Source organism: Piliocolobus tephrosceles, chromosome 4 (assembly GCF_002776525.5).
Source record: "Piliocolobus tephrosceles isolate RC106 chromosome 4, ASM277652v3, whole genome shotgun sequence".
NCBI lineage: Eukaryota > Metazoa > Chordata > Mammalia > Primates > Cercopithecidae > Piliocolobus > Piliocolobus tephrosceles.
The window spans coordinates 54,108,468-54,135,276 of NC_045437.1; the positions used below are offsets into that span (position 1 = coordinate 54,108,468).

Here is a 26,809-nt window from a genome sequence, read left to right on the forward strand (position 1 = left end):
TCTCTGCTTGTCTGTTACTGGTGTATAAGAATGCTTGTGATTTTTGCACATTAATTTTGTATCCTGAGACTTTGCTGAAGTTGCTTACCAGCTTAAGAAGATTTTGGGCTGAGACGATGGGGTTTTCTAAATACACAATCATGTCATCTGCAAACAGGGACAATTTGACTTTATTGTCAGAATGGGACCTCTGTATGTGCTCTTGGTATCACTGTGCTAAGAAGGGCAGAGGAGTGGGCAGGGGGCCAGGTGTCAGGCTGGACATGTAGTGAGCCTGGCTGATGTTATTTAGAGTGTTAACATATCTTGACTGTGTCCATAAAACCCAGGCACCGGCCTGAATGGAGGTGTGAATGTTCACTTGGGGGTTCCTCAAGACTGAAGGCATGAGGCTACTGAGTTGTGTTGGCTTGGATATTTTGAAATATTTATATACAAAAAACCTCATCCATATTTATATTCTATATTTTATTTATAATCTTTTATTATATTCCGGAGTTAGTGAAAGGGAGGTTCCCACAAATATTCTTTCTGTAAGAACTTCTTATTAAAAAATCTTGAAAAGGAAGCCTTTATATATTTTAGGGTAAAAGGACACAAACAGGCTTGCACAGTCTGCAATGGTCAACATGTAATGTGGAAGGAAAGTTATTTTATTTCAGATTTAGCAATATAAAAGGTCAGCTAGGAAAAAATGCATGTACCAGTAACCAAAAGCATTTGCTTACATCACTCCACAATTTGCAAAACAAGATAACTGTTTTTCAAAACCAGGCAACAGGTTCAAAAATACTTCTTTTCACACCCCTAAGTTATGCTGTTGGGAACAATGGCTGTTACAAGGCCATTGCAGGCACATTTCCAGCAAGTTCTGGTTATCATTATTCTCATTTTATCTTCTTTCTTTTTTCTCTCTCATCAGCTTTTTGCTTTCTTCCCTCCTTCTTTTATTCACTGGATTCCGAGGATCATAGATTTCAAATGTATCTGAGTCTTGCATGCTTGCATCTTTCACTTTTCTGCTTTTATCCTCAAACTGAAGTACATGTGACATCCTAAAGAGGGAGAGAGATGGTTCAGTGATTCTTGCATGGGAACTTAAAGTAGAAATTCTATACTCTACTATCGCTGACATAATGAACCATAAGCGTACAGAACACCAAGATGGGTTTGTTGTTTACTGGTGCTTACACCACATGGAAACCAACTTCTCAGAAAACTCTTAAATTTGAAAAACATGTCTGGAGTTTGTTCTGCTGGTTTGTATTTCTAGTAGAGAATCTCTTTGCCTCAGTCTTTACTTGAGGTTTCTCTCCTGATGGGATGTTAAAAGAGTTCTATACAGAAGTGTTCCTCAAAGTAAACTCAGAGGACACTGTCTGCTTCCTTTGAAGAACACATTCCTTTAGCCAGAGTGAGTCAGGTTGCAGAGAAAAACTCAAGACAATAAGCCAGCCCTATCTGATTTTTAAAAATTTCAACAGTTACATGGGTCAAGAGTAGGGAATACATTAAGATAATTAAAAAATGATGTTCAAATGGTGTTATGACTCTCTTTCCTGGGGAATTGCTGGTTTAAAAATATTTTCTTTATACAAAAGGAAACTAAACTTTTGACATAACTCTATGGACTAATTCCCTTCTATTGTTGATTACAACAAATCTAACCAATCCTGCTCTCTTCATTAAAAGCTTACTGGTCTTAAGGTATCAGCATATGCTGGAATCCTGAGAGGTCATAAGCTAGCTATCTTTAGGATCAGTTAAATATGTTAGTAATTAGCTGTGTCTCATATGAGGTGCCAGGAATAAACAGGGAAGTCAAAAGAGCAGACTTCAGAACAGTTGAATGAATTTGGAAAGAGAAAAGTTCAATGTTTTTTTTTTTTTTTTTGAGATGGAGTCTCACTCTGTTGCCCAGGCTGGAGTGTAGTGGCATGATCTCGACTCACTGCAACCTCCACCTCCTGGGTTCAAGTGATTCTCCTGCCTCAGCCTCCCAAGTAGCTAGGACTACAGAGATGTGCCACCATGCCTGGCTAATTTTTTGTATTTTTAGTAGAGACGGGGGTTTCACCATGCTGACCAGGCTGGTCTTGAACTTCTGACCTTGTGATCTACCTGCCTCGGCCTCCCAAAGTGCTGGGATTACAGGTGTGAGCCACTGCACCTGGTGAAAAGTTCAATTTTTATAAAAATAAAACAAAACTCTTAAGTCTTTTCCTACCGTTATACCCTATACACACTTTTCTTCATCACAGCAGAAACAGTTAAACTGTAGGATTAATACTTTTTATATGCCTATTGTAACTTTCAGATGAAACCCTAATGTCTTTTCCCCCATATAAGCAGAGATCTGGGTAGTAGGTAGGCAGTAGTGAAGATCCCTCATTCTTTTCTCTCTACAGCAGAACAAATGATGAGTGAAATTTACTTGTGTGGCAAATTCCCATGGGTATACCCAGATTTTGAAGAATCCTAAAAAGATTTTAGGAGGGAAACAAAATGATACCATCGTTACTAAGGGTTTAGTAGCTGCTGCTCACCAGGGCTGGTGAGTTGAGGCTTATGTACCATTTCTACCTTCTTTTGTCTCACCTGAGAAAACTTACTGGAACGCAATAAGTAGAAATGATATATATGGATGATCTAGAACACGAATTAGTTAAGTGACATTCACATTTTTATACTTCATTATTATTATTATTTTTGAGATGAGATCTTGCTATGTTCGATGGTCTCAAACTCCTGGGCTCAAGTGAACACCTTGCCTCAGCCTCCCAAGGAGCTGGGATTACAAGCGTGTGCCACCATGCTTGGAACTATATTATTAATGATACATTATTTATATCAAATTTCATAACTGATCTCAATACCTGAACATGTGGAGTTGCTGACTTTTTATACTTCCATTCCTTTAGTAGACACGCTTATTTAGAAAATGTATTGTACAGTCGTTGCAAAATCTAAATTTCTAGCGTTTTCAATTTCCTATAGCTTTTAGGTATTAGCTTCTGAAAGTAAGACAATTTCTAACTCCCAGAAAAACGCTGACTGTTCGACAGCCATGGTATTAAGTAAACCATTAGAACCAGTTGGAAAAATAATTAAACCAGATTTATGCAATTAATGCTATCTCGCCAAGGTCTAAATAATCAGTGACAACTCACTTCAGTAAATACACCTCTGAAAGCCAATTAACCAGTGATAGCTACATGCTTTTGAAATTTGGCCCATCAGTTGCAGACTCGCTCCAGTGATTGTGCTTCTGAAAGCCAGCCAGTCAACAAGAGTCTCTTTCGAATAATGGGGCTTTTGAGGCTGACAGCTGCCCCTAAACAATTCCTGACCCCAAAACACTATGTAAGATTTGCAGCCTGCTTTGCTTGGAGACACTGTGCCTAAAAAGCACAGCACCTCTTTACTTAAGTAATAAATTAAGCCTTTTTTTCCTCCAGTTATTGAGAGGTAGCCTTTTTCTTCAACACTTCTTACAATCTTTGCTGCATCCCCCACAATATGCACCATTTAAAATTGTAATATTACCACTGATGAGAAGTAAGTGCAGAAGAATGGTGGGACTCCTGTTAAAGGTCCTTTACCACACATCAGGGGGCGTCTAAACCCCTCTGCTGCACTTCAGTACATGCTTAGCAGCAGCTTTCCAAGTGCTTATGGGCTGGCTGTGTTGACGTCTAAGCCAACACCAGTGTAGCTAGAATCATATGCCCTTTAAAACAATTTCATCAATACTCCTGGATTGATATGAGAAAACAAACTTACTGTCTTATTAATACCTCTTCATATACATATTCTTCTATCTTAAAAATTATCCTGTTCTCTGCCCAGAAATACAGATGGTTTTTTGTAGTATCCATTTCTAGTAGGGATTCTCCATGTTTTAAAAATGACTTGATCAGAATTTGTCAATTAAGAATATAAAATGGCACCTTTTTCCTTTCTATGCCATGAGAGAATTTTGCAACTATTGGATTTAGTCAGCTCTGCTATAAAAAATGAACTCTAGACACATGAATAACAGCACAAAGTCCACAAGAAGAAACAGATTTCCTTACAAATTTGAAAAAAAACAGAGAGCTGTAAGTTAAAGGAGCTGTCTTTTTCAACTGTTTGTTTCATACACCACTGCACTAAGCAAGTCCAACATTTTGATTAATAACAAACCTAAACCCAGAGGAAAGAAAGGGCTATCAGCTTACAAACTACTTCAGCTTTAATATCATAATACTTAGCATGGCTGGTTACTTGGCAATAATATTTAATCTTTAATAGAAATAAAAGCATAATCAAAATACTTCATCCATTTATCTTTCAACATGCTTTGGTCACTTCATTGTGAAAAGCAAAACAAAACAGTTACTATGATTTTCAGCATAATAAATTCCTGACCTACGTGCCTCTATAAATCACAGACTGTACGAACTGAAAGCATGCCTGCACTTTACAGTCTCCTATGAGGATACACAGTAAGACTTAGAATACAGACTCAATTTGAGTAAAGGGGGTCTGATAGTTTACAATCACGAATGTCCCAATAACTCAATACTATCCACTCTGTGGCTGGTTATGGAATTGGCCCAAAAAGAGTAGTGAATTTTTTTGGAATTAATTACACACTGATCATTTACATATGAAAATTGTAGAGCTTGTTCACTTGAAGGCAAAGACAACAATTTAGATTTGATTAATAAATATTTCACATAGGTTCAGATTCTCAAATAACATTGACTTTACAGTGTGTTACAATCATATATTATATATAGTGTATATATAAAATATATAGTTATATATAATATATAGCTATATATTACATATGGTATATAGTATATACCACATATATAATATATAATCTATTATATATTATAGTATATAGTATATATTACATATAGTGTGTTAAAATATGGAGGTTTACTATTTTCACAGAGGTTGTGTCTGACAAGAAAGTGGTTTTTTTGTTATTGTTTTTGGTGTTTTTTCGTATGGAGCTATGTAAAATTATAAACAGAAGTAAACAACGGATTTTTCAGAAAGGACCTAGACCTTGACTGGCCTCACTAACTTCTTATCCAGTTTTTAAAGTTCTCCCACAATTGTGAAATAAAGACACAATAGCTATTTGTATCAATGGGAAATATCAAGAGAGGAACTGATTCTCAGATACATAATAAGTAGCCCAATATAGAATTCCAATATTAGCAATTCATTTCTGATTTAAATGAGTTTAAATTATTTACACTTATATAATGTAAATAGCTATCTTTTTCATTGGGAAGTCTACAAACCTCTTCTTCCCACATCCAACCTATAGTAACTTAGGAACTTATCACCCAATCCTAAGATTGTTGCAGGTGTCCTAATTGTTCTACATCTGTACTATTTCCTTCCCAGATCCAAAGCTTAAAAAATAATCTTAAAAAATAATCTTTCTTACACATTTCTTTTATAGCATTTTTTTGATCAGAAACTACTGGTTATCATATTAGACTGAAATAAATACCTCAGTCTACCCTTAAAAGCCCTCCAACAACTGGGTAGGGTGCTTCAGCTTTGGTTCTGGGTGAGTGCAGTAGTGTAGACTTCTTAGCCTGTAATCAGTTTCAGTGTTGTCTGTGAGTTCCTTGGTGATTAGGCTGTACTTGTTAGTGTAGGCTGTGGTGAGGCTCCTTTAGGTATAGGGACACCAGGTGGGCTGATCCGTGGGTACCAGGACTGGCAGCAGGAGGCAGGGCAGGCCTGTCCTCAAGTTCCTAGCTGGCATGCCCTGCACCAGCAGCAGCAGGAGTGGCAAAATGGTACCCAGGCTCCCAGATGGCACATTTGGGCACCCATGGCAGTGGCTATGGGTGGGGCAGATTAATCCCCACACCCCCAAATGGTACTTGCAGGCACTGACAGTGGCAGTGGGGAAGGTTGATCCCCGGGCCCCAGGATGGCATGCTAATGCACATGCACTTGTTGCAGTAGCAGGGTAGACTTGTTCTCAGGCCCCACATGACACCTGTGGGCATTGGCAATGGCAATGGCAGACAGAGCATGCCTAACCTCAGGCCCCTGGATGGTACATATGAGTAACCATAGCAATGGACAGGGCAGGTCAGTCCCCAGACCCCAATAATGTGTGCAGATACCAGTGGTGGTGACAAGGGGCAGGCCTCAGGCTCCCAGACAACATATATAGGTGCCAACAGTAGTAGATGAGGCAGTCTGATCCTCTCTTCCCTGGACAACACACATGGCACTAACAGTGGGTGGAGTAAACCTCTCTAAACCCTGTAGTTTCTTAATTCCTAAAGAATCTTTGAACAATTATGAAAAGAGAACCTTAAGTTACTTGTAATCAGTAATAGAGAAAAGCCCTAAAATTAAATATTCATAAGGCTTTTTCTAAAAATTATGTTTGATAGTTATAAAATATAGAAATAAAAGCATCCAAGTAATATTTTAATATATACTCTAGAAATCCTAGGAAAATATCAAAAATTTAAAACAGCCATTTATATTTTAAGCAGTAGCCAAAACAAACCGTGAATCATAGGAGAAAAACTGATTTTGATATTTAGGGTTAATAATGTCATCATTCTGTATATAGCTTGTTTGAATTAACTCATTTGAAATGAATCTAAAGCTTTGTGATTTTTGTGTTACTTGTGATTTCTTAACATCATAATAAGTGCCAAATGTTTGTTAGCATAGTCAACAATTATCCAGATACTATTTTGTTTTTTGTTTTACAATAGCTGCAAAAGTACCTGTAAAAGTATTAGTCATATTTAGGCTTCCAAATTTTCCAGTGAACTAGAAATCTGGCTTCAGCTTGGCAACTAATTCTGAGACCTTCAGTAGCTTCTCTTTAGTTGCTCATTTGTAAAATGGAATAGAGGAAGCTAAGTTATTTGCATATTTAAAGAATTCAAGGGTATCTACCAAAAGTTCTGAGAAGTCAGTATTGTGGCTAGATACAAAATAAGTACACAAGAAGTCATCATTGCTCTGAAATAATCACTTAGAAAACATAATTTTTAAGACTCTAACTCACCAAATATAAATTATCTGGCAATAACCTTTATAAAGATTTATTAAAATCTTTATGTAAAATTAAGAAAACTGTAACCTATTAAAGGAGTACATAGATATACTATGTTTCTAGGATACTTAATTTTTGACAAAAACCAAATTACCTAAAAATTATTTTATAAACCTAATATAATTCAAATAAAAATACCAGTAAAAGGAGGGAGAGAAACATGCAAACAAATATAGCCATAAAATGTTCTAATAAAGAGTAGGGAAACATAATTTCTCACTCCTTAGCTATGGGTTATACATGGTGACATCCTTTCAAAGTGTACATCGTGGAAAGCAAGAAATAAAGAGTAACTTTAAGCAGAAAAGATAACTGTTAGGTATTGGGCTTAATACTTGGATGATGAAATAACATGTACAATAAACTCCCATGACACAAGTTTATGTATGTAACAAACCTTCACATATACCCCTAAACCTAAAATACACATTTATTAAAAAAGAAAGAAAGAAAGAAAAGAAAAGAAAGAGTAATTTTGCTGTGTAGAAACCTGTCAAGCACTACCTCAGTGAAGTGATCAAGGTCAACATTAACAGTCATAAATCATGTTGCTAGTATGTACCCTTCAAATGATGTGATGCTAATGGCATTTTACATCTAAGGCCTTTCTCCCAGTAACCCATAAGCCCAGTCTTATCGTGAGAAAAATGTCGAATTGCAGCCATATGACATCTGACCAGTATTCCTCAAAACTGTCAAGGTGATCAAAAACAATGAAATTCTGAAAACTTGCCACAGCCAAGAGTAGGCTAAGGAGACATGACAACTAAATGTAATATGGTATCCTGAATGGGATTCAGGAACAGAAAAAGGATATCAAGTAAAAGCTAAGGGTATTGGTCTACTTGGGTTGCTATAAACAAGATATCACAGACTGGGTAGCTTAAACAACATTTATTTTCTCATAGTTCTGTATGTTGGAAGTCCAAGATCAAGGTGCTAGTAGGGTTGGTTTCTGGTGAGGTCTCTTTTCCAGGCTTGCAGACAGCCATCTTCTTGCTGTATCCTCACATGGTCTTTCTTCTGTGCACATGTGCTCATCATGTCTCATCATTTTCTTATAAAGATACAAGTCCTATTGGATTGCTGTCCCACCCTTATGACCTTATTTAATCTTAATTACCTGCTTAAAGGCTCTGTCTTCAAATATGGTCACATAGTATATTTGTATGTATATGTATGAATGTATTCACTGTATGAATTTTTCAGGAACACAATTTGGTCCATAACACTAAAGAAATCTAAATAAACTTCGGACTTTACTTAATAACAACCTATGAGTATTGCTTCATTGAGTATAACAAGTATACCATACTAATGTAAGATGTTAGTAATACACCAAAGTAGTCTGAAGGTACAAGAACTGTCTGTACTCTTTGCTCAATTTTGTGTAAATCTGAACTGTTCTAAAAATAGTCTATTAAAAAATATACAAATTTTGAGACATAGGTTTAAAAATGAGTAACAGGGTCATGATCTTTCCCAGTCAGATGCCTAAGTATACTACAGAGTTACAATAATTAAAGCAGCAGTGTACTGTACAGGGTGGATTATTTAAGAAATGAAGTTGGGACAATGAGTTAGCCATTTGGGGCAAATAATTAAATTAGAACTTTATCTGACCCAATGTACTAAAACAAACTTCTGAATTGATGAAAGATTAACAAATGAAAAAAGAAGGAAGTGCTAGAAGAAAATATAGGTGGATATTTACATGGTCTTGATGTAGGAAATGATGTGCCTATGTATTGCAGTAGTTCTTGATGAGTTATAGTAAGTTTTGTTTACTTTTTCTTCTTGCCTCTCAGGATTGTGCTACTTTGCAAAAAGAAAAACAAAAACAGTCAATGTATATTGCTTAAGCTGTGAAAGTTATAAAAATAAAATAACATTTCTATAATTCTTTGATTCTATAAATAGTGTCTGCTCTCTGAATGGCTTAAGTCTAGTGTAGATAGGACATATTTAGAAATATACATATAAACCCAAAGTGAGTTGGGATCAAATAAGTTATATGTGTATGATTATGTACACAAAACACTTTGAAAGGGTTATGTAGTTGTCTTCGCCCATTTATATTTCCATAAAGGAATGCCTGATGCTGGGTAATTTATTAAAAAAAAAAAAAAAAAAAAAAGAGAGAGAGGCTTATTTGGCTCACAGCTCTGCAGGCTATACAAAAAGGATGGCACCAGGATCTGTTTCTGGTGAGGGCCTCAGGCTGCTTCCACTCATGGTAGAAGGCAAAGGGGAGGTGGCATGTGCAGAACACATCATGAGAGGAGAGTGAGAGTGAAAGGGAAGGTGCCAGGTTCTTTTTAAAAACCAGTACTCAAGGAGACTCTCATAGCAACTACTAGAGTGAGAGCTCACTGATTACCACAAGATCAGCACCAAACCATTCATGAGGGATCCACCCGAATGACCCAAACACTTCCTACCAGGCCCCACTTCCAGCACTGGGTATCAAACTTCAACATGAGACTTGGCAGAGCCAAAGAAACCATATTCAAACCACAGTAGCAGTACAATAGAGTATTATAAAAATGTAAATATTCATGTAAGCACAGTTTATATGCAACACATAGATACTCTATTATAGACTGAATTTTGTCTCCCTAAAATTCATATGTTGAAGCTCTAACTGCCAATATGATGGCATTTGGAGGAGGGGTCTTTGGAAGGAAATGCTTAGGTTTAAATGAGGTCATGAGGGTGCCCCCGCTTTCCCCTCTTCCCCGTGTTGTGATTAGTGTCTTCATAAGGAAGGAAGAAACTAAAACTCTCTCTCTCTGGCACATACTGAGGAAAGCTCATGTAAGGACACAGTGAGAAGGCAGCCATTTGCAATCCGAGGAGAGAGCCCTCACCAGACACTGACTGATGGCACCTTGATCTGGGACTTCTGTCTGCGAGAAAATAAATTGCTGTTGTTTAAGGCACTCAGGCCATGGTATTTTGTTATGGCAGCCCAAGCTAACTAAGACACAAAGTACAAAATAAGTTAAAATGATAAGAAATGTTTGGACTGCACTTTGCCATTTGCAAAGCCCTTTCGAATCCATGATGTTTGATCCTCAGGCCACGTGAGGTAAATAGGGTGCACATTACCACCCCTCTTCACAGGTGAGGAAACTGAGGCCCGAAAAGCAATGTGACTTTCGCCAGCCACAGTGACTGAATGTAACTCAAATCAAACTCAGGGCTTCTGAGTGCATATCACAGAGGTTTCATAGAAGGTGTTAAAGAAATTCAAAGGCAGGAACAGATCCTGAGGCCCAGGGCAGTCAGAAAAGAATTCTAGGAGGAAATGGGAATTAAACTGGGCCTTGAAAAGACCAGGGACATACACCAGTGGGAAGGAGGTGGAAAGGCGTCCCAGAGAAGTGACGTGGACAGAAGTATGCTGCAGCTCATCTATGACACAGAGCAGGGTATGGTCCTTTCAAAGGATCAAACGTGGGTAAAACTTGAAAATTGGTCTTGCTGAGATTTTTTTTTTTTTTAAATAAAAAGGCTGGTTTTGCTTTTTAAATACAAGTCTCCTTTCAACCCTACCCCTAAAAATTTAAATCAGATTCATTAAAGTTTGTAATCCATAGTCCCATAGGACAACAATCTTAAGTAATATAGGAGCTATTTTGTTAGGTTTCTTGGAATTCTAACTTAGCAGAGAAATGAGAAGCTGTCAATACAGTACACTAACACAGTACAGAGACAAATTTTGTGTATGGCAAAGTTTCGTAAAGAATGGTAAGGTCTTTCAACCCACATGGGGAAGGCTGTATGAGGACAATATATGTACTTTCTCCCACCTCAAAGGCTAATTCATACACTAGATAGATGTCAGTCTTCAAGCAGTTTAACTGGTCTGTTTAAGAAAGATAAGCGTTGAATTTTCATACCATAAAGTTAGTAGTAGTAGAAATACCTTGTTTCAGCTTTTTGAGTAACTTATTAGCCTTTTCTCTGGCATTATCATGTAAGAGTTTATAAACATAATTGCTCAGTGATTTGGAATTATGTATTAATACTATCAAGGAGCAAGATGAACAAAACTAGAATTCTAGTCAAAGGTTTTCGAGGTGGCTGGCTACTCAGAAACATTTATTTATTCAGCACACATTTATTGAGGGCATTCTTCTTGGCAAGCATTGCTGGCTAGTGCTGATACAAAGGCCAGTAACAGAGTCACCATAGAGCCGGGTGTGGTGGCACATGTCTGTAGTTCCAACTGCTTGGGAGGCAGAGGCAAGAGGATCACTTGAGCCCAGCAGTTCAGAGCTATAATGTGCTATGATTACTTGAATAGCCACTGCACTCCAGCCTGGGCAACATAGCAAGACCCCATCTCAACAAAAAAGCAGAGCCACCACCCTCAAGAGCACCTACAGCCTAGTAAGGGAGACAGCACTTACACTGTAGTATGAGGAAGACTAACCCAGAGAGATATTCAAGATTCTCTGCAAGACCAGAAAAGGGTCTTAACCCTGGGGGAGAAAGAACGGGTCAGACCAGGAAAGGAATCAGGAACCATTTCTAAGATGGAGATAACACTTCAGCTAACTGAGAGAGAGAAGTGTATAGTGTATATAGAGGCAGCAAGGAAGAAGGGGAGTGCAGGCGTTTGTTCAGAAAACTTGAAAGAATTGGGATGTCTGGAGCATAGATGTGATGGGGGAAGGAGATGTAACAGGTCAGAGAGGGAAGCAAAAGCCAGATTATAGAAGCCACATTAGGAATTTGGGTTTCCTTGTGTAGACAATGGAGAGCCACCAAAGGATTTAAAACAGAAAAGTTTTCATGGCTATATTTGCATTTTTGAAAAATATAAAGGACCTGAATATTATTGACCACAAGGTAGTCCTTAGTAATTCGATGGCTGAGAGGAGATTGCCAGATACCCACCCTTGCAGAAGCCTATGGGCCCTTGGCTCTGCTCCTTTTGGACTTCCAGCTGAATGAGGTGTCCCTGCTTAGCATCCCTATTTTAGGAAGAACTAGAAGAAACTGGAACTGAGATTTCAGATAGCACTGATTAGAGGCAATAAGGAGATAAAAATTTATAGAGGAAATTAATGCTTTTTGTGTGTGTGTGTAAGTAAGCATTCACCTAAAAGAGTGGTGCCTTTTCCCAAAGATGCTCCCACATTGCTCAAGACATTTCTGGAGTTTCTCTTTTGGAATTTCTTTAATGTCCAACCTGGATTCATGTCTTTTTATGGTTGCATTTTTTAAATTGTATACTCCAAAATAAGCACTACTCTATCTGATTTCTTATCTTCCTTACTAGACCTATCACTGAATTGACTTTTGATGTATTCCCCAAGTTAAATCCATCTTAACAGGATGAAAGTTTGTTACCTCTGAAGACATTGAAGAAAGTATCCGGTCAAGAATTTATCAGCTACAAGTTTATCAACCCTCAGTCTGAGAGATTGCCTGTGAAACAGCGGTGATAATAATCTTTTCCCTGCCCCGCCCCCACATATTCAGTTATTGTAAAGATGCTACCAGACAACATGGGAAAGCTTTTTGTAGAGTGCTGCGTCAGTGAGTGCTATTTTTGTTGTCTCACAGTTTGCAGGCAATTCCAAACTGTGCATTTACCACATTGTGGTGTCTGTCTGTAAGTTCTTACAGATTTTTACTTCATGAGAGTAGGGCCTGGGCCATATTTGGTTTTGTTTCACCAGTGTCCAGCATTGGCATTATGCAATAAAAGCCCCCAGATGTTTTTTGAATGAATAATTGAGTCTAGCTCATTGCCTTTTCCTCAAATCACATATATCAGAAATAAATAATGTGCTTGAGATTACTCAGTTCAAATAATAGACTCAGAGCTACCTGAGTTTCTTTGAGTAGTTTGTCATTAGGAACCAGCTGATCTCTATCTCTGAAGGGGCAAGGACAAAGGGCTAATGAAATCAGTCAATCTGAAAGCATAAAGGCTCTTAAGCTTTATTTCTGTGCCCTTTACTTTGACTGCATTTAAAAATAACTAGGAACATTTTTAAAAATTACTGATACTGGGATCCCATCCCAGGAAAATTAAATCAATACCTCTGGAGTTGGAAGCCTGGCACTGATAGTTTTTAAAGCTACTTGGTGATTTTTAACATGCAACCTGCATCTGATGCAGGCGCTCTAGAAATACGCTTTGAGAAACATTGCTTTATACAAATAAAAAATTTTACAAGAGGGGGGGCCCTTCTGTCTAGTTCTGTATCAGGTGCTATAGGAGACGGAAAAGAACATAAGGCATGTTCCCACTACAGTCTATTGAGGGAATAGAAACTAGCAATCACTAATATAAGTGAGTGGAAAAGCAACTATCAGTATTTGCTGAGCTATGAGAGATCATGAAAAGAGACTTATGCTGAGCCTGAGACTTTCTGCACAGGCTGGTAGATGTTTTAGGGAGTCTATCATCAAAATATAAGATAGTCTCTACCCACAAAAGGAAGTTGACTCTTAGCTTAGCAAGTCTTCTAGTACCAGCCAACAGGCCTGACCAGTACAAAGGGTCTGAAGGCCTTATTCCCAACACAAATCACCATGTTTGGCACCGGGAATGCAACAGTGAACAAGACTCAAACCGTCTCAAACAACTGAGTCTGTTCACAATCAAGTAAACAGGCAATTACTAAATGGGGAGAATTAATGAAAGAAATGAAATAAGGTTGGTGAGATAGGAAGCACTAGTTGTTGGAGGGCTTTTAAGGGTAGACTGAGGTATTTATTTCAGTCTAATATGATAACCAGTAGTTTCTGATCAAAAAATGCTATGAAAGAAATGTGTAACAAAAGAAACTTTGGAAACTGTACAAATGTATGAAAATTAAACAACATGCTCCCAAATGACCACTGAATCAATGAAGAAATTAAGGAGAAAATAAACTTGTTTAAACAAATGAAAATGGAAATACAAGAAACTCAAACTTATGGAATACAGGAAAAGCAGTGCTAGGAAGGAAGCTTATAGCAGCAATCACCAACATCAAAAAAGTAGAAGGATTTATGCACCTCAAGGAATTAAAAAGCAAAAACAAACCAAACCCTAAATTAGCAGAAACAAGGAATTAATAAAGATCAGACAGAATTCAACACAACAGAGACTACAAACAATACAAGTAATCTGCAAAATGAAAAGTTGGTTTTTTGAAAAGATAAACAAAATAGATAAACTGTTAGCAAGACTAACAAAGAAAAACAGAAAAATGCCCAAAATAAATAAAATGAGAAAGAAGGAGACATTATAATTAATACAACAGAAATAGAAAGGATCTTTAGAGGCTACTGTGAACTATATGCTAGCAAATTGGAAACCTAGAGAAATATGGATAAATTCTTAGACACATACGACCTCCCAAGATTGAACCAGGAATAAATAGAAAACCTGAGCAGACCAGTAAAAGCAATGGAATTGAATCAGTAATAAGAAATTTCCCAACAAAGAAAAGCTCATGTTTTACTGCTGAATTCTACCAAAATTATAAAGAACATACACTATATTTTTTTTGTCAAGTTATTCAAAAAAATTGAAGATAAAAGAATTCTTCCTAATTCATTCTATGAGACCAGCACTACCCGGTAACCAAAACAAGACAAGGACATAACAAGAAAAAGAAAACTACAGGCCACTATCAGTGATGAACACAGATACAAAAGTTCACAACAAAATACTAGCAAAGCATGACAACAATGCATCAAAAAGATAATACACACCATGATCAGGTGGGATTCATCCCAGTGATGCAGGTATGGTTCAACATACACAAATCAATAAATGTAATACATCACATTAACAGAATGAAGGACCAAAATTATACGATCATCTTGACTGATGCAAGAAAAGCTCTGCTAAAATTAAACACATTTTTATGATAAAAACTCAAAAAATTAGGCACGGAAGGAACATACCTCAATATAATAAAGGCCATTTGTGACAAGCTCACAGCTAACATCATACTGAATGGGGTAAAGGTGAAAGCCTTTCCTCTAAGAGCTGGAACAAGACAAGGATGCCCACTTTTACCACTCTTATCCAACATGGTACTGGAAATCCTAGTCAGAGCAGTCAGACAAGATAAAGAAATACAACGCATCCAAATCAGAAGATAAATCAAATTGTCTCTCTTTGCAGATGACATGAACTTATATGTAGAAAAACCTGAAGACTCCACAAAACACTTTTAGAGCTGGTAAGCAAATTGAGTAAAATTGCAGGACAAAAGCTCAACATACAAAAATCAGTAGTGTTTCTGTAGATCAATGACAAACTATCTGAAAAATAAATTAAGAAAGCCACACACACACACACACACACACACACACACACCAAACTAGGAATAAATTTAACCAAGGTGGACCTCTACAAAGAAAACTACAAAACACTGATGAAAGAAACTGAAGAGAACACAAACAAATGAAAAGACATCGTATGCTTATGGATGAAAAGAATTAATGTTGTTAACATGATCATACTATTCAAAACAATCTACAGAGTCAATGCAATCCCTATCAAAATACCAATGATATTCTTTATACAAATAGAAGAAAAAATCCTACAATTTGTATGTAATTACAAAAAAACCCCAAATAGCCATAGCAATACGGAGCACAAAGAACAAACCTGGAGGTATCACACTCTCTGACTTCCAAATATACTACAAAGTTACAGTGACCAAAAGAGCATGGTGTTGTTATAAAAACAGACACACAGACCAATGGAACAGAATAGAGAACCCAGAAATAAATGCACATATGTATAGCCAACTGACTTTTAACAAAGGTGCCAAGAACATACTTTGGGAAAAAGACACCCTCTTCAATAAATTATGCTGAAAAAACTGGATATCCATATACAGAAGAATAAAACTAGACCCCCATCTCTAACCATATACAAAAATCAACTCAAAATAAAATAAAGACTCAAATATAAGACCTGAAACTACAAAACTATAAAAAGACAACACACGGGAAATATTTCAGAGCATGGGTCCAGGCAAAAATTTTATGGTTGACACCTCAGGCAATGAAACAAAAACAGACAAATGAGACTTAATTATATTAAAAATCTTCTGCCTAGCAAATGAAATGACCAACAGAGTAAAGAGAGAACCTGTTGAATGTAGAAAATATTTATGAACTATTCATCCAGCAAGGTACTGATATCCAGAATATACAAGGAACTCACATAACTTAAAAGCAAAAGACCAAAATCCCATTAAAAAGTAGGCAAAGGATCTGAATAGACATCTCTGAAAAGAAGATTTACAAATGGCCAACAGGCATATAGAAAAATGTTCACCATCACTAATCATTAGGGACCTGCAAATTAAAGCCACAGTGAGATCTCATCTCACCCCAATTAGAATGGTCATTATGAAAGCGACAGCAAATAACAAATATTGGTGAGGATGCAGAGAAAAGGTAACTCTTATACACTGTTGGTGTGAATGTAAATTAGTATAGCCACCATGGAAAACAGTATGGAGGTTTCTCAGAAAGGTAAAAATAGAGCTACCATATGACCCAGCAATTCCACTAATGAGTATTTATCCAAAAGAAAGAAATCATTATATTGAAAGGAATTCTGCACCCACATGTTCACTGCAGCACTATTTACAATAGCTAAGAAACAAAATCAACCTCAGTGTCCATCAATGGATAAATGGATAAAGAAAATGTGGCATATATACACAATAGAATACCATTTGGCCATAAAAAAGAATGAAATCCTGTCATTTGTGGCAACACACACAGATCTAAGGCCATGATGTTAAGTGAAATAAGCCTGGCAGAGAAAGACGAAATACTGCATATTCTTACTCACATGTGGGAGCTAGAAATGTTATCTCATGGAAGTATACAGTAGAATGATCGTTACCAGAGGCTGGGAAGGGTGGGGTGGGGAGGATAAAGAGAGGCTGGTTAATGGATACAAACATACAGTTAGAAGGAATAAGTTCTAGTGTTTGATAGCACAGTAGGGTGACTCTGGTTAACAATTTATTGTATATTTCAAAATAGTTAGAAGAGTTCAAAAGTTCCCAACACAAAGGAATGATAAATGTTTGAGGTGATCATCACACATTGTATCCACATATCAAAATATCACCTGTACCCCACAAATATGTACAATTATTATTTATCAACAAAGAAAGGGAGGGGGAGAAAGAAAAAGTGTTTATGCACCAGCACATCTGAAAAAAGAAGTCTGAATCTTTTTTCAACATGAAGTAGATAGTGGAGATCACAGTAACTCTCATGAAGAGACACAGACAAAATATGAATGAGCTCGGAGATCAAACTATGTAAAAAAAAGTCCTGGAAAATAAGGCCACTGGAACTCTTCATGTTTAGCAGAGCAGGGATGACTCTGAGTAATAGAAAAGGCCAAAGGAGAGCAAGAGATTAATGGAGAAAAGCAAAAGATGAAAGAAGATTCAGAACAGGAAACAGAAATAGTTAAAGGAAGCAGAGAAAAATGCAGATACAAATGGTAAAAAAAAAAAAAAAACAAAAACCAAAAAACTCAAAAGAGAAATTTAAAAATTAACAGTAAGAGAAAAATAAGAACAAAAAATTTTAAAATACTTGAACAAAAAAATAAGAATAGAAAAATAGAGCATTAGGAAAATCAAGCAAAGAGGAAAATGGAAACTGATTTTTGAAAAAAGAAAATGAAGATGAAAACCAGTGGCTTTTCTTTCACTGTTCACCACTAACATGGAAAAGTCTCCTGTTTCCAAACTTTAAAGGAATGTTATATTGCCTCCTCAGTTTGGAGTTTTGAAAGGCAAACTCTAAAACATGTCTTTTGTATCCCTTAGGTAAAAAAGAAATCCTCATATTATAGTGTCTTCTGTAAATATTTAGTATTGTTGGAGTAAATATGAAAGGCATAGTTTTCAAAATATCTTTAGCAACGGGAATGCACAGTTTCTCAGCTTTCTTGCCTATCTAACATGCTCAACACTCAGCACGACACAGGTGGAAAGATCTAAGAGGTTTTCCAGAATTAATCTGTAATATGCATCTTACACCTGCCCTGGGGTTTCAGCAACTGCTCAGCCAATAACATTTAATCTACAGCCAGTAGACTAATAGAACAACTGTCTTCCATAGGGAAGATGCTATTTCCTTTTTTTTTTTTTGAGACGGAGTCTTGCTCTGCCGCCCAGGCTGGAGTGCAGTGGCCGGATCTCAGCTCACTGCAAGCTCCGCCTCCCGGGTTTACGCCATTCTCCTGCCTCAGCCTCCCGAGTAGCTGGGACTACAGGCGCCCGCCTCGTCGCCCCGCTAGTTTTTTTTTTGTATTTTTTAGTAGAGACAGGGTTTCACCGTATTAGCCAGGATGGTCTCGATCTCCTGACCTCGTGATCCGCCCGTCTTGGCCTCCCAAAGTGCTGGGATTACAGGCTTGAGCCACCGCGCCCGGCCTGGAAGATGCTATTTCCAATCAAAAAGGCCTGGTAAGCAGCTGGGGTACATGGCTGTCTCCCCATCTCTCTCAAAACAGATCCACAAACAAAGCAAACTTCCCTAATATGACAGAAACTTATTTCAGGGCAAACCATACGAAAGCACAGGATTAAAACAGAAGAGCTGCCTTCATCCTGAAGAAAAAGGAAGAAAAAGAGGTGACTTCAGGGACTGGACAGGGAGTTTAGAATTAAAATAATCACCATTCCAGGGTCAGCAACTCTGATAACGACCTATTTATAAAGAACCACGTTGGTCTTTTGCAGCATTATTTATAGTTCTGTATAAAATGAACACTAACCAGAGAACCTGGTCTATAATCATATTCCTTCTTGCTTCATTTTATCACAACCTTAGAACTTGGCTGAGAGAGAGGTGGAATAAAAATATTTACATTACACTGAGCTTATAATTCTATGTTCTCCAAAGTGATGATATCCTTTTGCTTTATATTTAAATTCTATTTACAATGAATGTTCCTTTATCTGTATCCCCTCTCCCACTTATCTTAGTACTAGCCTCAAGGAAAAAGCTGATAGTTCATTAATGAGGCATTATTGTCCACTGAAAAAATATCAAACTCAAAGGTTCTTTTAAATCTCAGAATGGTAAGAATTATGATACAAACCAACCTTAAGTTAATCACTGAGAGTTATAATGAGTTAAACTAAGGAAAGGTCATAAAACAGTCAAATATTATAGAAATGGTATATATTCTAGTCACCTGATCTTGATAGATCTACTGACAGTGGTCAAATATAGATAAATTAATTCTTAAAAATAATAATGACAACACTGAAGATGAAAACAAGAACACATTGATTGAGCACTGATTGTTCCACACACCATACTAAACCCTTTAAAAATAGTATTTCATTTAATCCACAAACTGGCTAACCAAAAAGGTACTATTATTATCCCCAGTTTACACTTTAGGGCACAGAGTTAGAAAGGTTATGTAATTTACCCAAGATCCCACAGCTAGTAAGCTCCAAGTTGGGATTCAAATTCAGGTCTGACTCCAAATCCCATATTCATAACCACTCTACTATTTATATTCCTATGAAAAATTAGGGGTAAATGTGGCAGGAACTTCTTGTTCAAGTTAAACAAATTTTTAAATAACTTTCTGAATTTTAATTCTTCAAATAATACAGAGGATATAATATTAAGGACATAAATTTGACATTTTCCACACTTTAAAGGGGACTTAGACAATTTTTGACTAAGTGTGAATTAAGCCCTGAAGTCATTTGTCTGGCCTTATTACTACAGTTTAAAATGACAACAACATCAACAATCACATTGCCTTATTGGAAAACAGGAAAAATATGTAGCCTAGCTAACTTAGAGAAACTGTTATTTAGGTGGGAGAACCTCTGAAAGTGACAGTTTTTTATGTAGAATGCCATAAAAATACTGATGCACTATGTTTCCCCATATAAACTAGGAATGATTTTTTTTCTAGCAGAAAATGTGATACTACATACAAGCAACACAAAATCACAAACAAGAGAGAATGTCTTCAAAAACAAATGGAATCAAACTATTGAGCCAAGCATGATTGGCTATGTCTGAACACTATCACTTCTAGTTATGACATCTTGACCAAATTACTTAAACTTTCTGTGCCTTAGACTTTTCCCCAGTATAATTTGGGCACAACAACACTTTCTAGCTTATAGGTTCAAAGGAGATTGGTGTTATGTAAATGCTCAGTAAGATTTTCTTGCTTTAACTTTTATTTCTACTAAAAAAACCTCAGTTCAACGTTTTACTTATTGTGATCAACTGAATTATCTGTACGCAAAGAATAGAACATTACTATTACATTTAACTTGATTACCTGAATTAATACCAGAGAGTAGAAGGGATATTAATAAATCAAAATGGCAGGTAGTTGGAAGATTATTAACAAATGTTTTTGGAGGGGGATTTTGTGAGTTGCATTTATATGTGGCTATCCTAGATGTCCTGGGGATTCACACTAGGTAAAAGTGAAGAAAGTAAGATGGCATATATTCTGTAACCTTGTCAATTCTTTGTGCTTTTGCTCAGTGTACCAGGGAGAAGGAAAAAATTATAATTAAATGTCTCATAAAAACATTTATATGCCCATACCAGAAAATGGCAATCAAGCATGCTAGACTTCACTCTTTTTTATTCCTCATGCTATTTATTTTCCACATGTGATCTTTTCCATTACTTTGAAGGGTTTGTCTAAAAACTAATTATTTCCTTCTTGGCACTGGGGCTGCAATTCAGGTAGCAGCCACCTGTTAAATAATTAGGCCGTTTTATTGACTCCATAGCCTATAGTCTAAGCTTTTTCCAGGTGTGGTAACTAAAAGAGAATAAGAATGTAGCACATTATCCACCACCTAAACTTTCAAAGTAAAAATATAAGTGTAGAACAATAAAGGTTCAACCTGCCTTAAAAGATACTAAACAGTTAATATATTATATTATATTGCTAAACAATTAAGCAGTGAGGTACTGGCACAAGAATAGACAAAGAAATCAATGTAAAATAAGAAAACTCACTCAAAATATACATAAGTGCTTACTCTGATAAAGAACACATTTAATGTCCATGGGGAAACACGGTATTATTCAGTTGTGGTGGCTAACAATTTAGAAAAAAAAATAACATGATAACAATGACCTAAAAAAATAAACCAAATCAATTCCAGGTGGATTTTTGATGTAAATTAAAAATAAAAAGCATAAAAATACTACTGAAAGATATAACTAGGTATTTATATAATCTTGGGATTATGAAGATCTTAAGAATGACACCAGGTAGAAATCATAAAGCAAGAGATCAGCAAATTTAGTAATGCAAATATTTAAAATTCCATGTTAACAAAACAAAGTCCCCATAAACAAACTGTAAGGCAATGACAGACTGGTAAAAATATTTTAAATGAAAAATAATATTCTTCATAGGCCAGGCGCTGTGGCGCATACCTGTAATCCCAGCACTTTGGGAGGCTGAGGTGGGCGGATCGCTTGAGGCCAGGAGTTTGAGACCAGCCTGGCCAACATGGTGAAACCCTGTCTCTACTAAAAATACAAAAATTAGCTGGGTGTGGTGGTGCTCGCCTGTAGTCCCAACTACTTGGAAGGCTGAGGCAGGAGAATTGCTTGAACCTGGCAGTCCACTCTGGGTGACAGAGTGAGACTCTGTCTCCAAAAAAAAAAAAAAAAATTAAGACCTTTTGTAGATAAAAAAGATATACACATAAGAGTAGACAACTAACAACCACCACCACAACCATGAAATATAAATGGCCAGTTAGCACATTGAAAAAATTCAACTACCAGCAAACAAAGAAATAGAAATTAATACAAGGTAGAAATTGGCAACGATCACTATATATCTGTTATTTCTGACATATTATAGTACATACACACATAATTCTAGGTTAAGAAGAAACTAGCAATTTCATACATTGCTGGTACAGGTATAAATGATTCAACTTTATACAGTGCAATTTAGTAAAAATTTTATCAAAGTCATTCCTGAGCTGATAGAAATCAGAAAGTGTTATGGGGAGGGGACTATCTAGGAAGGGGAAGGTGGGAATATCCTGGGGTGATGTAAATGTTTTACACCTTGTTTTGATGGTGTTTATATTGGTGTATAAAATTGTCAAAAATTCATCAAAGTGAACAGATAACAACTGTGTGCTCTCTTATATGTAAATTATGTCTCAATTTTAAAAAAGTTTTTTTTAAAAGCCTACCTGACACAGGAAATAACAATGAATTTACAAAATATTAACTAAAATGTATTCACCGATGAAAGACCTATAATCAAAAACGGGATGAATTTTTTCACAAAGTTTTTCATGTTAAATTACGTGACATCCTCATGATAGAATATTATATAACCATCAAAAGAGATGTTGCAAAAGAATATTTAATAATGTGAAAATGTTGATAGTATACTGAAAAGACAGAAAGGGAGAAAAAGGAGGTATGGCATGATTCTATTCTTGGGAAAAGTATCTACATATTAATGTATGAGAGGGTAGACAAAAACAATGATGATTATCTGTGGGATATGAATCTACCAGTGACTTTTTCTTTCCTTGAAATTTTTTTTTTTTTTTAATTATACTTTAAGTTCTAGGGTACATGTGCATAACGTGCAGGTTTGTTACATATGTATACCTGTGCCATGTTGGTGTGCTGCACCCATCAACTCGTCAGCACCCATCAATTCATCATTTATATCAGGTATAACTCCCCAGTGCAATCCCTCCCCCCTTCCCCCTCCCCATGATAGGCCCCAGTGTGTGATATTCCCCTTCCCGAGTCCAAGTGAACTCATTGTTCAGTTCCCACCTATGAGTGAGAACATGCGGTGTTTGGTTTTCTCTTCTTGTGATAGTTTGCTAAGAATGATGGTTTCCAGCTGCATCCATGTCCCTACAAAGGACGCAAACTCATCCTTTTTTATGGCTGCATAGTATTCCATGGAAAATGTTTTACATATTGAACAATACATATAAACACAAATTAGGTATTTGAAAAAATCACTATGATAATTATTTTTAATTTCATTTAATAACTTCTTAAAATAAAGTGAGACTGTTTAAAACTACCTTTAAGGAAATACAAACAACTATGTAGAAATTATGCATCTTCTTTCACAAAGCTTCACCTGAAATACTACTACTGGGGATTTTGTATCCTGCTTTTCAGATATGGTTACAGTATCAGAATGCTTATTTATAATTTCTTGGTTGCCAGTGTATAATGGCAACTTTCTTTGCACTGGCTTTGTTGCCATATGTAACAACTATGGTAAAATAACTTTTTTACTACATTATGCTAATCCCAAGGACCTTTGCTCCTTAAACTTTCTTTCCAATAGAAATAAATAACTTATGCATGCATAGTTTTTCTCTGTTCCAAGATGCTCTTGTCAGCTATAAAAAGATTCTGGAGACAGTCCAGAATCCATGATTATATATTCCTAACATAGAAAAGGTAATCTTGTCCACTCTCCTCCTCTTTCTCTATGAATGCTAAATTTATATTAGCTAAAGTCTGCCAGCCTCAGCATTTTGTAATCTGGATTCAGCTAAAGAACATTTTTTTTTTTTTTTAAACAAGGCTACACTTTTCTCCTTTTCTTAACAGCTTATAAAATAGAACCATCTATCACTACTAGCAAATTTATTGAATATGCCTACATTCCCTCGAGGTCACAGATAATATAACTGAAGTAAATTAACACTTGCCTTCTTTTCAAATATTACTTTGAGGTTATTAGATCAAGAGGACTGTATAACGTTTTGACAATTTAATTTAGAATGTTTAGTTTGTGCTGCTTGAGTAGTATGTGAAGCCTTACCAATACTACCCTAGTACCATGCATCCCCACTTCCCTCTCTCATACCTACTATTTCCGGAGCACTCTCTAAGGGTCAGGCACTATACTGAGTGCTTTCCATGAATTATCTCATTTAATTATAATAATAACTCTGAGGTAGGTATTGTTATTTCTACTTTACTGGTGAAGAAATTGAGGCTTAGAAGTGAGGCTGCTTGCTTAGGTCACTGAGCAGGGATTTGAACCCAGGTATTCTGATTAGACAGCCCACTGTATAATTAGGTAATAATTCAATGTGTGGAATTACAGAGTAGGTTTTGGTTTCAGAACTCTCAGTGGAACAAAATAATGATTGTTTTCGAGTAATTGCACCTCCATGGAATATACCTCCATGATGGTACATTTCTTTAAAAAAGTGTAGAAAGTATTCCAAAGATGAGAATGAGTGATATATGCTGTAACTAGCTCCAGAAGATGAATATTGTTATTTAGAATCAAAGGCCTCTGAAAGTCAAGTTAAATTTTTTCTTCCTTGTCCCAGTGATTAGTACTTCAGGTTAGAATCACTGCTGGTAGAAGCTGGTATTCTGGAAACAGCATGGACTCACTGGTGTGACAAACAGTCCCACCATTTATTGCCATAGGATCTTGGGCAGATAACCTAATTTTTTTGAACTACAGAGTTCCTCATTTATCACATGGAAGTAGTGCTAATTATCTGAAGGATCTGTGAGAAAAAAATCTGCGACAGCTAGTCCCTAAGCCATGAGTCCTATGAGGCTCTTCTGAAGGTAAAATGAGAGGAGATAGGATAAAGGTCCTAACAGTGTCTGAAATATAGTACATACAAATATTTGCTTAAAAAATGAATTGGTGGGATCTAGAGTCACCTTCATCTCCTACTACCCATAGAAGAGTTAGAGTAAAAAAGCACGAAAAGGATATATACTTACTTTAGTCAAGTATAAGTGTTTCCTATTCTGTCAGTTATTCTGTATAATCTTATTAACTAATCTGACTGATAATTGGCCACAATACCCTTAACAAGTGGTTTTAAAATAAATGAAGGGATCTCACATTAAAGTAATTCTTCAGAAATGTCAAAATAAAAAAGCTTATGAAATATACATACAATTTGGGGCAGAGCAAATTTGTTCATTTAAAACCTTTAATTGGTTTCCATTTGTTTTTATTTCATTTTAAGTATTATTTATTGTTTTTTAGAGACAGGGTCTCTGTTGCCCAGCCTAGAGTGCAGTGGCATGATCATAGCTCACTGTAATCTCAAACTCCTGGGCTCAACTGATCCTCCGACCTCAGCTTCCTGAGTAGCTAGGATTATAGGTGCACCTAGCTAATTTTAAAACTGTTTTGTAGACATGGTGTCTTGCTATGTTGCCCAGGCTGGTCTCAAACTCCTGGGCTCAAGTGGTCTTCCAATCTCAGCCTCTCAAAGTGCTGGGATTACAGACGTGAGCCACAGCTCCCAGCCTCCATTTGTTTTAATGTAGTGAATTGACCTAAAGACTCAAACCTGAGTTACACAAACAATAGTAGAATTCAGAAACCTCTTTTTGGTCACGTAAATATCTAACATGTATTGAAGGGACATTGTAGAGTACTATCCCTAAAACCCCTGCATTCCTACCTTTGGCAGGTTACTACCCACTACCTCCTACGATATTTGAACCTGAAGTTTCCTCTTAGGTAACAAAAGGATAGCAGTCCCAAGTTACATAGGAAGGATTAAATCACATCAGCAGAGTTGAGAATCCTAAGTGAATGCAAGGTTTCTTGCCAATGACTGTGAAAGCAGTTCATAATTTACGCCCAATATCTGTTTCTAAGCAGAAACGTTTTTCCTTACAATGATATCTTATCTCACTTGGGATATTATACTATAATAAATCAATGGGAATGAGTGTCATGTCTAACTTTACTCCACATCCCACACCTCACACATTATTTCCATTAAAAACATTTATTAAATAAATAAGGAATAGTTTTCAAAATATGCAAACTGAGTTAATCTGACCTATATGAATAAACTTAGCCCATAAATACCGTGCTATAGCATTAAATGCCATTGAAAGACTTTAGTATCACTAGATAAGTATTCACAGAAAGCTTAAGGATTAATAATTACTTGCCATAGGCTCTACATGTTTTAAATGACATCTTAAGGAAAAAGAAGCATGTTGTTTAGAGTTATTAACTGATAAAGTAGGGTAAGGGTATGACAGCAGTTTAATAAGTACAAAAGGCTCAGTATCTGGACTGTAAGAAAACAGATAATACAATTTAGTTATAGGCTGGAAATTAGAGAAAAGTTTCTGAATTAAGGATGACATCTAAACAAATAAAAACTCTAGAGCTCTGATAAAGGCTACATAAAACATAATTACAGTAACCAGTGAAAATATAACTCTCCAAAAGTTGATGAATGAATATTTGTCTTGCAGTTGATCATTCGGTTGAAATTCTTGGCAAGAAGAACAAGAGGGAGTACTTTATAACTAGTGAATAGAAAACAGATCGACTTCCTTAGAGATTATTTAGCAACAAGCTTTTATAGTAAAATACACTCTCCTTTTGACTCCATGAACTACCAGTACGGCTTTTTTTTTTTTTTTTTCCTCTCAGATTAACTGAGCCAAATACCTTTTATTAACTTGATTTAAGCATCAGGTACTACCCTATTATGCACCATCTGTCAGCTGGGGATCTTTTTACCCCTCCACAGCCCATAGAAAGCTAAATCTCTCCAAAGAATTTCTGCTAATTGTCAGCATGTTTCATGATCATCAGGCCTCCTCTGCCTCTTGTGCTCTAGTTTCCTCTGGCCTACACCATGCAAAAATAATTTG

General features: G+C 36.3%; 1 protein-coding gene across 1 annotated transcript in view; it reads right to left on the reverse strand.

The window, feature by feature from the left end:
- Positions 1 to 453: 453 nt before the first annotated feature.
- The window catches only part of CWC27 (CWC27 spliceosome associated cyclophilin), a 254,799-nt gene continuing 228,443 nt past the window's right edge, over positions 454 to 26,809 (reverse strand). The window contains exon 14 of the mRNA XM_023210469.1: positions 454 to 1,055. Coding sequence (XP_023066237.1) covers positions 893 to 1,055 — 163 coding nt within the window. The 3' untranslated portion in view covers positions 454 to 892. The remainder of the gene's footprint in view (positions 1,056 to 26,809) is intronic.